Source organism: Triticum dicoccoides, chromosome 2A (genome assembly GCF_002162155.2).
Source record: "Triticum dicoccoides isolate Atlit2015 ecotype Zavitan chromosome 2A, WEW_v2.0, whole genome shotgun sequence".
NCBI lineage: Eukaryota > Viridiplantae > Streptophyta > Magnoliopsida > Poales > Poaceae > Triticum > Triticum dicoccoides.
In genome coordinates, this window is record NC_041382.1 from 511,239,689 (window position 1) to 511,253,086 (window position 13,398).

The following is a 13,398-nucleotide window of genomic DNA, read 5'->3' on the forward strand; positions in this document are numbered from 1 at the left end:
TTGCCTTAGGAAGTTTTCATTTTCTTTGGACGAAAAAACCATTTTCCATTTTTCGAGTGCCCGAAAGTAGGGTTTTTTTTGTGAAGGACCTCCCAAATAATTGTTGCAAAATTGGACCAAATCAATTTTATAAAATACTAGAACATATTTAATGCACAATTGACAAAATGGTTGGGTGTAAAAAGTTTTGATCCACCTCTCGTCAAAAAAGACAAATTTTCGCCGATTCAGTTGGAAGCGGGTCAAATTTGAACTGCAGCTGCCTCATAGTTTGCTAATTATTTTTTCCAAAAATCATTTCTAGGTACATAAGTATCTATTTTATCAGAGAAACACCAAAAAAATTCCAAGATTCAACCACTAGCTAGAAACGGTCATTCCCGTCGTTTTGACCGCAATTTGAAACAGTCATAAAAAATTCAAAAAAATTAAAAAATTAGGAAATCTTCACATTGTATCATAATATGTGGCCAAGTTCCCAGTAAAAATAACAAACTTGTAATACGGCAATTATTATAAAGAAGTGTTCTCAGAAACGAGCTATCACGTGTGGAGATTAATGGCTTTCAAGCCACATGATCAATCTTATGGCCACATTCATGGCATAGTTTGTTCAAATGATCTCATATTATGCACAAGGGTGCATATTGGAATGGCAAACAATGTTGCCTAAGGAAGTTTTCATTTTCTTTGGTTGAAAAAACCATTTTCTATTTTTTGAGTGCCCGAAAGGAGGTTTTTTTGTGAAGGACCTACCAAATAATTGTTGCAAAATTGGACCAAATCAATTTTCTAAAATACTATGACATATTTAATGCACAATTGACAAAATGTTTGGGTGTAAAAAGTTTTGATCTACCTCTCGTGAAAAAGACAAATTTCCGCCGATTCAGTTGGAAGCGGGTCAAATTTGAACTGCAGCCGCCTCATAGTTTGCTATTTATTTTTTCCAAAAATCATTTCTAATTACATAAGGACCTATTTAATCATAAATACATGGTTTGGTGGCGATACGTCGAGGTTTGGGCGGTGGCCGAGGGCCCCAACTCTAGAGCGCGTAAACTCGCATGCCTGCCGCGTGGTCACCGCTTGACCGTGGCGTTGCTATGTGTTCTGGGTGGCCTAGGCATGTCTAGTGGGTTGGGCACTCCCCAGGTAGGTGCTAGGAAGAAAATTACAACATAAGATTCTCACGAGGAGACCGATCGATGCTCAAACATGAATTAGCAGCCAAGTGTTTGATTAGCGGTACGGAAAATGTACATGGCTAATGGGCGTGAGTTATGGCTGAGGATGATCAGTTACTAAGAAGACCGTCTTCACAAATTTTCAGCTCAAAAGGAGGAGCCTAGGTGGTACTTGCTTTGCAAAGTACCAGACTGGACATAAATACGAATATTGAAGCTGGGCTCAAAATAATGAATGGATTGAGTTGGCATTTGGTAGAGGATGGTTATTTGGGCATAGGAAAGCGCCGTAGAAAATGGATACCATTTGGACATGACAAAGTTGTACTTCTTTCACAAAGTGTTGTTCTGAACAGAATAGAAAAATGAATATTTTTGAATTATATTTTAACTAGGCGAGGAAGGTTTTTGACATATTTGACGAAGATATGACCCAGAGAATTTATGAGATTTTTTGGGGAATTTGGGACTAACAGAAATATAGGTTGCTTCACAACCTAGGGCAAAAACTGCCACATGGACATGACACATAGGCAAAACTCCATCACAATTTACAAGGTTATGACCATTTATATTGGTCATGATCAGCTAGAAATAAGGTAGTGGACCAGTGCTATCTGCTTTATGACCATTTCGTGTAAGGAAATTACGACCTTTCTGACCAAAATTGTCGTTATAGTTTAGGGTTTGGAGCCCCCCGAACAGCTTTTGACCAATTGGTCTGAAATGGTCATAGATCTATGACCAATTCTTCCAGGGTCACTGGCAGAAGGTCACTAGTTGACATATTTCTTGTAGTGCGACGATGCTCTTTGATTACTTCACCTGGTGCGAATCCTCAACCAGAAAAGCGCCCCTCCGTTTCTGGAAGGGTTTTGGCTCTCTCGCGATTCTCACAGCTACACTGTGGAAGCATCGCAATCATTGTGTTTTGCAGACTAAGGCATAATCTAGTGGTGAAAAGAGGTGATGCCTTCCCACTCATCCAGCTTGAAGGCATGATACTTAGGGCATCTCCAGCTGCGCGCCCAACAGGCCCTCCAGGCCACTTTTTCGGCGCCGGCGCCGAAAAAACGGCCCAGTCGCGCCCCCAGGACGCCGAAAATCGCCGGTTTGGACCTTTTTTCCACCCAGCGGTCACAGGTCGAACCCGGCGCGTTGGGGAGCAGTTGGAGGCTCCGGCGCTAGGGAAAAGCACGCCTGGCCCACACCGACAGGGGAAAAGTCAAGGTTTTCTTCCCCCGACTCGCCTCGCACCCCCCGCGCCCTCGCACGCCTGGTTTTCTTCCCCTCGACCACCACTAGCTATATCCCGGCGACGGCCGTCCGCTAGATAGCCATTCCCCGCTAGAAAATAGCAGCGCTTCGTCGTGGCAGCCCCTCCCACAGGAGTTGGGCGTTTCCGGCCGCCGTTTCCGGCCACGGAGGCGCGGTTTAGCGGTGTACACGCCCACCGAGCGCAAGGTGTTCGGCGTTTTGCCTGTTTCGGCGATGGACTCGGATGACGAGGAAGAGCTCGCCGCGCTGCTGGAGGAGGAAGCCGCGGCCGACGTCCAGGAACAAGAGCATCTCATGGTGCTCACCGCCCTCGCCCAGCTGCTGGCGAGCAATGAAAAGCCGCGATGAGGTGGCTCGACGCCGGGGCGGGTGAAAGCAAAGAACCGGCATCGTCTCGAAGGCTACTGCATGCTCTACTCTGACTACTTCGCCGATGCTCCACTTCATGGCGAGAAAACATTTCAGCGCCGTTATCGGATGAGCCGAAAGCTCTTCCTCGGGATTGTGAATTCCATCCGGGAGTTCGACAACTACTTCAAGTGCAAGATGGATTGCACTAGCGCTCTTGGATTCACCTCCATCCAGAAGTGCACGACATCGATGAGGATGCTTGCATATGGAGCTCCCAGTGATTCACTCGACGACTATGGGCGCATGGCCGAGTCCACCAGCATAGAGTGTTTCTACAAGTTCTGTCGGGCAGTGATGGCAGTGTTTGGGCCACAATACTTGAGAACACCCAATGCGGAAGACACTGCTCGGATCCTAGCCCAGAATGCAGCAAGAGGATTTCTTGGGATGCTTGGAAGCATCGACTGCATGCATTGGAAATGGAAGAATTGCCCATTTGGTTGGCAGGGGATGTACAAAGGCGCCAAAGGCGGTTGCAGTGTGGTGCTTGAGGCGGTAGCCACACAGGACCTTTGGATTTGGCACTCCTTCTTTGGTATGCCAGGAACTCACAATGACATCAACGTGCTGCAGTGCTCTCCTGTTTTTGCCAAGCTCGTTGAGGGCCATTCTCCTCCGGTGAACTTCGAGATCAATGGGCACCAATACAACAAGGGGTACTACCTAGCAGATGGCATGTATCCGAGATGGTCGACATTTGTGAAGACGATCTCAAACCCTGCGGCAGGAGGCAAGAACGCCTGGTTTGCGAAAGTTCAGGAGGCTTGCAGGAAGGATGTCGAGCGGGCATTTGGTGTGCTCCAATCTCGATTCGCCGTTGTTCGGTACCCCGCTCAGACCTGGTCCAAAGATCAAATGTGGGAGATTATGACTTGCTGTGTCATCTTGCACAACATGATCATCGAGAGCGAGCAAGAAGACCTAGTGTTTGACACTGAACCATACTACAGGCAGGGTTCTTTAGCCGAAGTTGATCACCATCTACCGGCAACTTGGACTGCCTATCTCAGTATGCGTCAGGAGATCCGAGACCCACAGGTGCATCATCAACTGCAGAAAGATCTGATTGAGCACCTATGGAGGCTCAAGGGGGACGCCGTGTGATGAAATACGAGTTTTTATTTGTTGAACTATATAATTTGTATTGAACTATTTGTTGTTGTACTATTTTGTTGAAGTATTTGATTTTTCTGTGATGAAATATGTGATAAGAAATAATTGTGTTGATAATTGAACGCCGAGACACGGCGAAACCACGCCGAATATAGGCCTATTCTCGTCCATATGGGCCCTTTATTCGCCGAAATTGGGCTGCAAAGTGGGCCAATTTCGATGCCTGGGGGCGAGCTGGGGGCGACGACTGGGCGCAAAACCGCCCCCCAGTGCCGATTGTATCGCCGGCTCTGGGGTGATTTTTATGCGTCCTGAGGGGGGGCAACGGCTGGAGATGCCCTTATTATTTAGGTATGTTATACCAATTATATTGTAGGGGGCCTCCTTTATGGTCTTTCTTTCAGAAGAAAAAAAATGATGTGTTTTCGATGGCGAGAGACCCTCCGCGGCGTGTGTGCTGCAGGAAATCAAAGACGAGGCGTGGCAATGGACTAACGCTGGTGCTAAGGGTCTGGGTATGATCTTAATAGTCTTTTTTTTTTGCCATGATCTTAACACAGTCGCTTGTTGCTCTAGGGGCTGAGCAACCCCTCATTGCTGCTCCCAATTTTTGTCTATGCGCCTCTGTGTATGCATTGACGAGACACTCTGTAACATTATTTCTATCTATTAATGAAAAGATACGCACCCAGCGTATTCGTGAAAAGTCGAGGAGGGTCCAAAATGTTGATAGGAAAGTTTAGCTAGGGCGTGGGCTGCCCCAAGCACATTTGTACATCGCATTCTGAGCAGAAGTCTGCCGTCACGAGTAGTATCTTTCAAGAGATACCCACTTTGGGAGGCCTTTGAAATCGACTCTGACCCAGATTGTCTCGGCCCTGCTACAGACGCGGGGCCCTAGTGTACAGCCCTGATTTAATACAAGGCCAAGAGAGGCCATTACCACCAGTAGCGGCCGTCAGGAAGCACGGCCAAGTTGTTAAAGGCAGCGGGGACAGGGCCACCGCCCACCGCCGTCGTACTCGTGGAACTTGCCTGCTCGCCACCCCGCCCTTCGCTGCTACCGCCGCAGCCGATCGATGGCCGACTCCGCCGCCAAGCGGCCTCCAACGCCGGCGCCGGCCTCCGGCGGAGGCGGTACGCACGCACACCCCTCCGTCCTCTCCTAATCTCTTTGTTGTTTACGCCTTATGCTTGGCGGTTTTGCCTGACTCTTATGTGTTGCTCTGGACCTGCGGTGCCATGTGATCCGCCCGGTTGCCTTCTTGCTTCTTTGATCGCGAGTAGTGCTGGATTTGCTCTTACGACGACGTGTAACGACGTGATTCGCGAGATTGTCCGGTCATAAGTGAAGTGCACCTCTGTTTGTTGCCTCCAAATAGTAGTAGTTTTTGTTCCTTCTTGCACTCGTCTGAACCAGTTGAAAAACACGACTTAATTCATGTTACAAATCCTTAGCATCGTAATATACCTGATTCCCCGTCCTTGCCACTTTTTAGCAGTACAAATTTATTCACCAAGCAAGTTATTCACATGTATAAATCCAAATAAAGACAATAGGTGAAGGAGTCATCCTGGATTCCCTGCAAAATTTGTGTACAAGTTTGCTTCCCAGGGGAATAAAATAGTTGCTCGGTTTCAGAAATTTACGCCAGTTTTTGTCGCTTGATTCTAGATGACCCAGTTAGATTACTCTTCTTGAGAGAATGATTCAGTAGCGCTACCTGATGAACATCGGCATTAAACCGGCAGTCCAAGATGACATAGTTGTTCTATATCTTTTGATTTCAACCGCTTCCTGGCTCACAAAGGAACCTGGTATAGTTGAACTTTCAATTTTCTGTAGAAACTCTTCAGAGTTGGGTATCCTTTCAGATCTGTTGCTAAACTGCATAGTGTTCAGAACATTTCCCCTTGCTAGAATATTCAAAGTAACTTACCTTTCCTGCGTCCCATGTCCAAAGTTTTGTCGCAAAAATTTCATACCACTCTACATCTGTCGTAGAAATTTCATTGACCACTTTTCAATTTCAAATCCTGGTGTTGTTTTCCTGCAAAGCATATGGTGTCATTTTCTCAGAGGAAAAGAATTACTGCATTCAAAACTCTAGTAAGTCGCATAAGTGTTGACAGAGTGTGTTGCGTGGTTCTCGAATACATGACCCATGAGGGTTTACCTCGTGACTTGCGTGGATTTATATATTAGTGTATTATTACAAATAAACATGATATTATGGTGGTTATGATAATGAAATACTATTTTAAGTCATGGAGAGAGCACACGCAAACGTCTGCACTCATTTATTTATTTATTTTTGAGAGAGAGAAGAATAATTTGGGATTTGAGCCCTTCTGTCTGGAAACGAAAGGAGTACAGCTAGAAGCCTTAGAATCACCGATCACAAACCACACGTTGAAGATCAGATCTTGATTTGATTTCTTAGGGCATAGCACTATCAGACAATCAAACCTTCATTATTTATTCCATGCAGGGATCGAGTTGACAGTGGATGAACCTATGCTTGAAACTGACAGTTTAAGATGATACTACTACTAGTAGATTATTCTATCTTTTGCTTCTATCTGTTTCTTAGCTGACAGATCACAGATGCATGGCATACTTAATTATTTCGTGGGACCTACTATGCTTTCCTTCAGACTTCATTGATCTGCCAATCATTTGGGAGATTTTCTCTTGGTATAATGGTTTCAATACGTCTGAATGCCTGATTCACCAATTTGTCCACAACAACAAGACTTATTCAGAAATTCTAATGCTGGTGCTGTCAATGTCATGAAAATATCTCCAGATAGGTTCTACAATCTCTCATATTGAAAATGTCACGAAAGCATTGGTGTCATGTTGGACCTGTACTGTAATATCAAACCTTCTAGTAGAACTTTATGACGTTGCAACTTGGTGCATGTTCAAACCTTCCATCTCTGATTTATGTCAAAAGCTAAGTTGAAACAATCCATCTCTTAAGCCAGAAGACATCTTACAATCTGTGCACTAATTTAAACGAGGCGCAGAAGTTCAAATTGCAGTGACACAGCACTGATTTCACGTGTTTGCTATCTCATTTCACAGGCATGGCGTGGAAGCTCTCTCTAGCTCTGTTTGTGTTCCTGGCGGCGCTGCTGTACAAGCAGCTTCAGCCTCCGGCTCCGAAAATCGTTGGCTCGCCGGGTGCCCCCCCTGTTACAGCATCAAGAACAAAGCTCAAAGACGGCAGGCATTTGGCATACCTGGAATCTGGCGTCCCAAAGGAGGAGGCCAAGTACAAGATCATTTTTGTCCATGGATTCGACTCCTGCAGATACGACGTGCTTCAAGTTTCCCCGGTACATAATTATTATCTTAAGAATCATGTTAAGGATCGAACAATCTTTTCATGCTGACACGAAGTGATTGTCACGACATGGACTGGTGAAATCTGGTACAGGAGCTGGCCCAAGAGCTGGGCATCTACCTGCTGTCCTTCGACCGGCCTGGGTATGGTGAGAGCGACCCTGACCCGGCAGCGTCCGAGAAGAGCATCGCCCTCGACATCGAGGAGCTGGCCGACAACCTGCAGCTGGGCTCCAAATTCCACCTCATCGGCTTCTCTATGGGCGGCGAAATCATGTGGAGCTGCCTCAAGTACATCCCTCACAGGTAACACGGCATCATGAACTTATCAAGCTGATCACCGTGCATCTTTCTTCACTGCAACATCCAAGGCTTCAGGTCTGAATGTTTGTTCCACCGTGGTGCAACAGGCTCTCCGGGGTGGCCATTCTCGGGCCGGTGGGCAACTACTGGTGGTCCGGCTTGCCGTCGAACGTGTCATGGGACGCCTGGTACCAGCAGCTCCCACGGGACCAATGGGCGGTCTGGGTCTCCCACCATCTGCCATGGCTGACCTACTGGTGGAACACCCAGAAGCTCTTCCCGGCCTCCAGCGTCATCGCCTACAACCCTGCGCTCCTGTCCGAAGAAGACGCGAAGCTCATGGAGAAGTTTGGAATGCGAACCTACATGGTACGTATGGTAACAAGCACCTGGCATGGTTAAGCTGGATACAAAATCCCCGTGTAACTGAACTGACGGTTCATTTCTCTGGTCCGTTTGTGCGTCTCGCAGACGATGATAAGGCAGCAGGGGGAGTACTACTGCCTGCACCGCGACATGATGGTCGGGTTCGGGAAGTGGGGTTGGAGCCCCCTGAACCTCAAGGACCCGTTCGCCGGCGGCGAAGGCAAGGTGCACCTCTGGCATGGCGCGGAGGACCGCATCGTGCCGGTCATCCTGTCGAGGTACATCAGCGAGGGGCTCCCGTGGGTAGTCTACCACGAGCTCCCCAAGTCCGGACACCTCTTCCCCGTTGTCCAGGAGATGGCCGACGCCATCGTCAAGTCCCTGCTGCTCGGAGAGCAGTGACCTTCCACTCCCCATCATCTATCTCTGCGTATGCTTCTTGTGCAGTACTGCCGCACCGTGTGGTTGGCTCCTCCTCACGGGCACCGAATAATAGTGTTTCTTTCGGTCTGGAAGACGACGACAGACACTTGTATATATCGTGCAAAAAAACAGTGTTTCCCATTTGGATCATGTACCCGGTCCCATTTGGGCTTGACCAGGGCAGCTGGCCTCGGAACGGACTCGTGACCCGGGGGCCGTGAATGAGGCGGACGGCCGGGCATGCTGTCGATCCGCCGGCGACTTGGACCACATGCGATTTTGGAGCCGAGAAAGGCATCTTGCATCGCCCGGAGATGGCACAACACAAGACGCCCAGCGCTTTCGCTGTCCATGGTCCGCACTAACCTGGCGCTGTCCACTGGCATCTTGAATCTCTTCCATTGCCGTCCAAAATCACTGTTTTAACGTTTAACCGAGAGACTAGAGCATCTACAGCACCCAACCCCCTTCCCTATATGCTCGGGCAGACGACCCGGTCCAGCCGGGCTCTTCGTATCGGCCGCGTATGCCCGGGCAGGCAGCACCCCTCGTATGCAACCTATATCTGTGATGGATATGGGAGACCCAGGCGCGTCCATCACACCATAGGGACCCATGTAGAAACACTCAGAAACCCATCGGTCCAGTGGGTCTCCTCCGATTTTTTATGTGGACACTATAGCACGCCGCCTCAAGCCCAAGTCCATCTATTTAAGTTGGACGACCCCAACCCTAGCTGCGTCCCATTTCCCTCCCCTCCGCGCCACCACCCACCCACCCATTCGCTCGCAACTCGCTGTCTGCAACAAATAACGACCTACACTATGCTCGCTCATGCGCGCCGGCTGCTATTCCTAAAACAGCTTCGGGCACGACATGAGGCTCAGATTGCAGCTAGCCTGCCTCCGGACTCTCCGAAGCATGAGGAGGAGGAGGTGGAGGAGCAGGCGTTGGACGCAGCGATGGAGGAGGAGGACAACAGGCGGATTAGGTGCTTCTGGTTGCCCAAGCCGGATCCGGCATGGCCGACACGCTTAGCGAATATGAGGTCGCCCAAGCGGATGAGGCGGTGGAGCAGCAAGCCATCATGGAGTCCATCTGCTCCAAGGCGAAGGTGGAGGCGAACCGCCACTACATCCGTGATCGGCGAGCGGAGGTGGATGCAATCTTCTCGGACATGAAGTCCGACAAGGAGCCGGAGCAGTTGCGGGAGGCTGCCATCCCCCTAGGAAACAGGCGTCGTCTACATCTCCGACGACGAGTAGGCTAGGTTTATCTACGTAGCATATATTTACATAGCTTTTGTGTGTTGCATGATCTAGTATGGATTTGAGTTTGAGGTATGTGGTTGGAATGGATGTTGACTAGTCACTGTGCGCGGACGCACCTGGGTGCCTCCGTAGAGTTTGAGGGCGGGTTTTGGTATATCTTGTTATAGATGCTCTTAGCACGATTTGACCCTACTTTGTAAATATTTTTTAATTTAATATTTTTCATAGCGCTTGCGCGGGGGCCGCTATGTACCATACTATAGCGCCATGACTCATGACGCCATGCCCTCTACATGAAAGTTTTTATTATATCTCTTTTGAATATCTATCGTATTAGGACTAATTTCATAACCTATGCATATTATCATTACTATTTATTAGACTCTAAAAAGATATAAGTGAAGCATAAGAGTACAACTATTTCTTTAAAATATAACCATCGTCGTGCTCTAAAAAATATAAATGAAGCACTAGAGTAAGTGCCTAGCTCAAAAGATATAAGTGAAGCACATAGAATATTCTAACAAATCATGAATAAATGTGTGTCCCTCTCAAAAGGTGTGTGTGTGCAGCAAGTGATGATTATGACAAACTAAAAATCAAATAAAACAAAGACTCATATAATACACGACGCTCCAAACAAAACTCATATCATGTGATGAATAAAAATATAGCTTCAAGTAATATACTGATGGATTGTAGACGAAAGAGGGGATGACTTCCGAGGCACCCCAAGTTTAGATGCTTGGTTGTCCTCGAATATTACGTTAGGGTGCCTTGGACATCCCCAAGCTTAGGGTCTTGCCACTCCTTATTCCTCGATCCATCGTGATTTCACCCAAAACTTGAAAACTTCAGCACACAAAATTCAACATAAACCTTATGAGATCCGTTAGTATAATAAGCAAATCATAAACTTTAGGTATTGTTCTCAACCCATTCATATTTTAATACTGCATATTACCTACTGTATTCTAACTTCTCCATGACTTATACCCCCAATATAATCTATAGCATCATTAAAACAAGCAAACTATGTAATGAAAATAGAATATATCAAAAACCGAACAGTCTGTAATGATCTAAACAAACGCAATACTTCTGTAACTTCAAAAATTCTGAAAAATTAGTACAATGAGGGAAATTTGTATATAAATAATGTGTAAAATATTCAAAATTTTATCACGTTCCAGTGAATTTAAACAATTATAGTACTGGGCGCAAAAGTTTCTATTTTTTCACATAATCAAGTCAACTATCGACCAAATCATCATAAAGGCTTTACTTGTCACAAACACAAATTAAGACATAAAAACACAATCATAGCAATAGAATAATTGTGTGGACACAAGAAAACAGAAAATAAAACAAGAAAAATAAGATAACTATTGAGTTGCCTCTCAACAAGCGCTAGTGTTTTACGCCGTAGCTAAGCGTAATGCATAGTTTTAAGTATTGTCATCCCTAGTTTCCAAATCATGAGGCATGTGTTTACTAGGATGATTTTCAAAATTAATGGGGAACACATCATTTATTAAAAGTTTAGCATCTTAATGGAATTTTCTTTTAACCCCTTCGTGATTCCCTTTTACGATTCAAGAATATTGTCGATTAATACCATTGGAAACTTGTTGGATAATGTGTAAAGGGGGAACTTCCTTCTTAGCATTTTCATCAAAAGTGTGGTAATCACGAAACACATACCTCCTCATAATATCCTCATTAACTAAAATTTTATCAATTATAGTACATTCATGATTCATGTTGTAAAAGTCAAAGATTTATTTATCTTCTCGTACGATATAATCAAATTCGTTCATAAGAATAAGAGTAGCTATCTTTTTAACTTTAGGATCGCTTATGACAGGTAGTTCATAGAACAACCTTTGCAAAGTGGGGTGAGTACGCAGAAATCTTCTTTCAAGTTTAAGAATGAGTGCAGAAATAGCTTCAGCATAACTATTGGTTCTCTTAAGAATAGGGACACCATTGCAGACCAAAGTTCCCGTACAAGCAAAGAATTCCTGAATAATACTTTTTCCTATGATGTCCCACTTCCCATCACAAAAAAATTAGTATCCAAATTTACAGAAATTTCTTCTTTAGGAGTCTTACCATCATCACTCTTAGCGATAACAAATTCAAACATGATGGCAACTTCAAACAAAGCAAGCAAACAAGCAAATAAAATTATTTTTCTATTTTCGTAAAAAAAATAGAAGTAGGGGAGATGAAAACAAGAGACAAAGGCAAATAAAAATTAAGAGCAAGTAGATGATAGTTTGTGCGAAGGTACTTGATAGGTTTTGGTGATGCATCCCCGGCAACGGCGCCAGAAATTCTTCCTGCTACTTGTGAGCTGCGTTAGGATTTCCCCGAAGAGGAGTGGATGAAGCAGTACAGTAGGGATAAGTATTTCCCTCCGTTAAGAACAAAGGTTATCAATCCAGTAGGAAAACCACACAGAACCTCACTAGGAGCACCTGCACACACAAAAGCAAATACTTGCACCCAACACAAAAAAGGGGGTTGTCAATCCCCTCGGCGGTTACTTGCAAGGATTAAATCTTGTAGTGATAGGTCAATAAATAAATTACAAAATAAAATAAAATAAGTAAAAGTGCAGCAAGTATTTTTGTGTTTTTATATATGATAAAAGTAGACCAGGGGCCATAGTTCTCACTAGAGGCTTCTCTCTTGAGCACATAACATACGGTGGATGAACAAATTATTGTTGGGCAATTGATATAAAAGCGCATAGTTATGACGATATTCAAGGAAATGATCATGTGTGTAGGCATCACATCTGAGACAAGTAGACCGACTCCTGCCTGCTTCTACTACTATTACTCCACCCATCGACCGCTATCCAGCATGCATCTAGGGTATTAAGTATAAAACAGAGTAACGCCTTAAGCAAGATGACATGATGTAGACAAAGTAAACTCAACTAATATGAATAAACCCCATCGTATTATCCTTAATGGCAACAATACAAATACGTGTCTTGTCCCCGACTTTGTCACTAGGATAGAGCATCGCAAAACTCATCACAAAGCACCTCTCTCGTTGCAAGATAAATCAATTTAGGTTCCCAAACTAAATGGATAGATCGAAGAGAAATACAATGCTATAATAATCATGCATAAAATAATTCAGAAAAGACTCAATTAATATTCATGAATAATCTGATCATAAACCCACAATTCATCGGATCCCAACAAACACACCGAAAAAGAAGATTACATCAGATAGAACTCCAAAAACATCGAGGAGAACATTGTATTGAAGATCAAAGAGAGAGAGAAAATGCCATCTATCTACTAGCTATGGACCCGTAGGTCTGTGGTGAACTACTCATGCATCATCGGAAGGGCGGCAAGGATGATGTAGAAGCCCTCCGTGATCGATTCCCCCTCCGGCAGAGTGCCGGAAAATGCCTCCAGATGGGATTGCGGAAGAACAAAAACTTGCGGTGGCGGGAGAAGTGTTTGGGGGTGGCTCTCTATTGGTCTCCTGATTTTAGAGAATTTATAGGGGTGGCTCTCAGTTGGTCTAGAAAAAATCATCAAAAAGTTTCATAGCGTTTGGACTCCGTTTGGTAATGATTTCGTGGAAAACCAAAACAAGCGGAAAACAACAACTAGCACTTGGCACTAGTTAATAGATTAGTCCCAGAAAATGATATAAAATA

At 45.3% G+C, this 13,398-nt stretch overlaps 1 protein-coding gene across 1 annotated transcript; it reads left to right on the top strand.

The window, feature by feature from the left end:
* The first annotated feature begins 4,920 nt into the window (after positions 1-4,920).
* Positions 4,921-8,583, top strand: LOC119355082 (uncharacterized hydrolase YugF-like). The gene is made up of 5 exons (XM_037621864.1): positions 4,921-5,126; positions 7,081-7,334; positions 7,436-7,647; positions 7,752-8,013; positions 8,116-8,583. Exons 1-5 carry the CDS (start codon positions 5,069-5,071, stop codon positions 8,410-8,412), a joined length of 1,083 nt encoding a protein of 360 aa, XP_037477761.1. The 5' UTR covers positions 4,921-5,068; the 3' UTR covers positions 8,413-8,583.
* Positions 8,584-13,398: the final 4,815 nt, after the last annotated feature.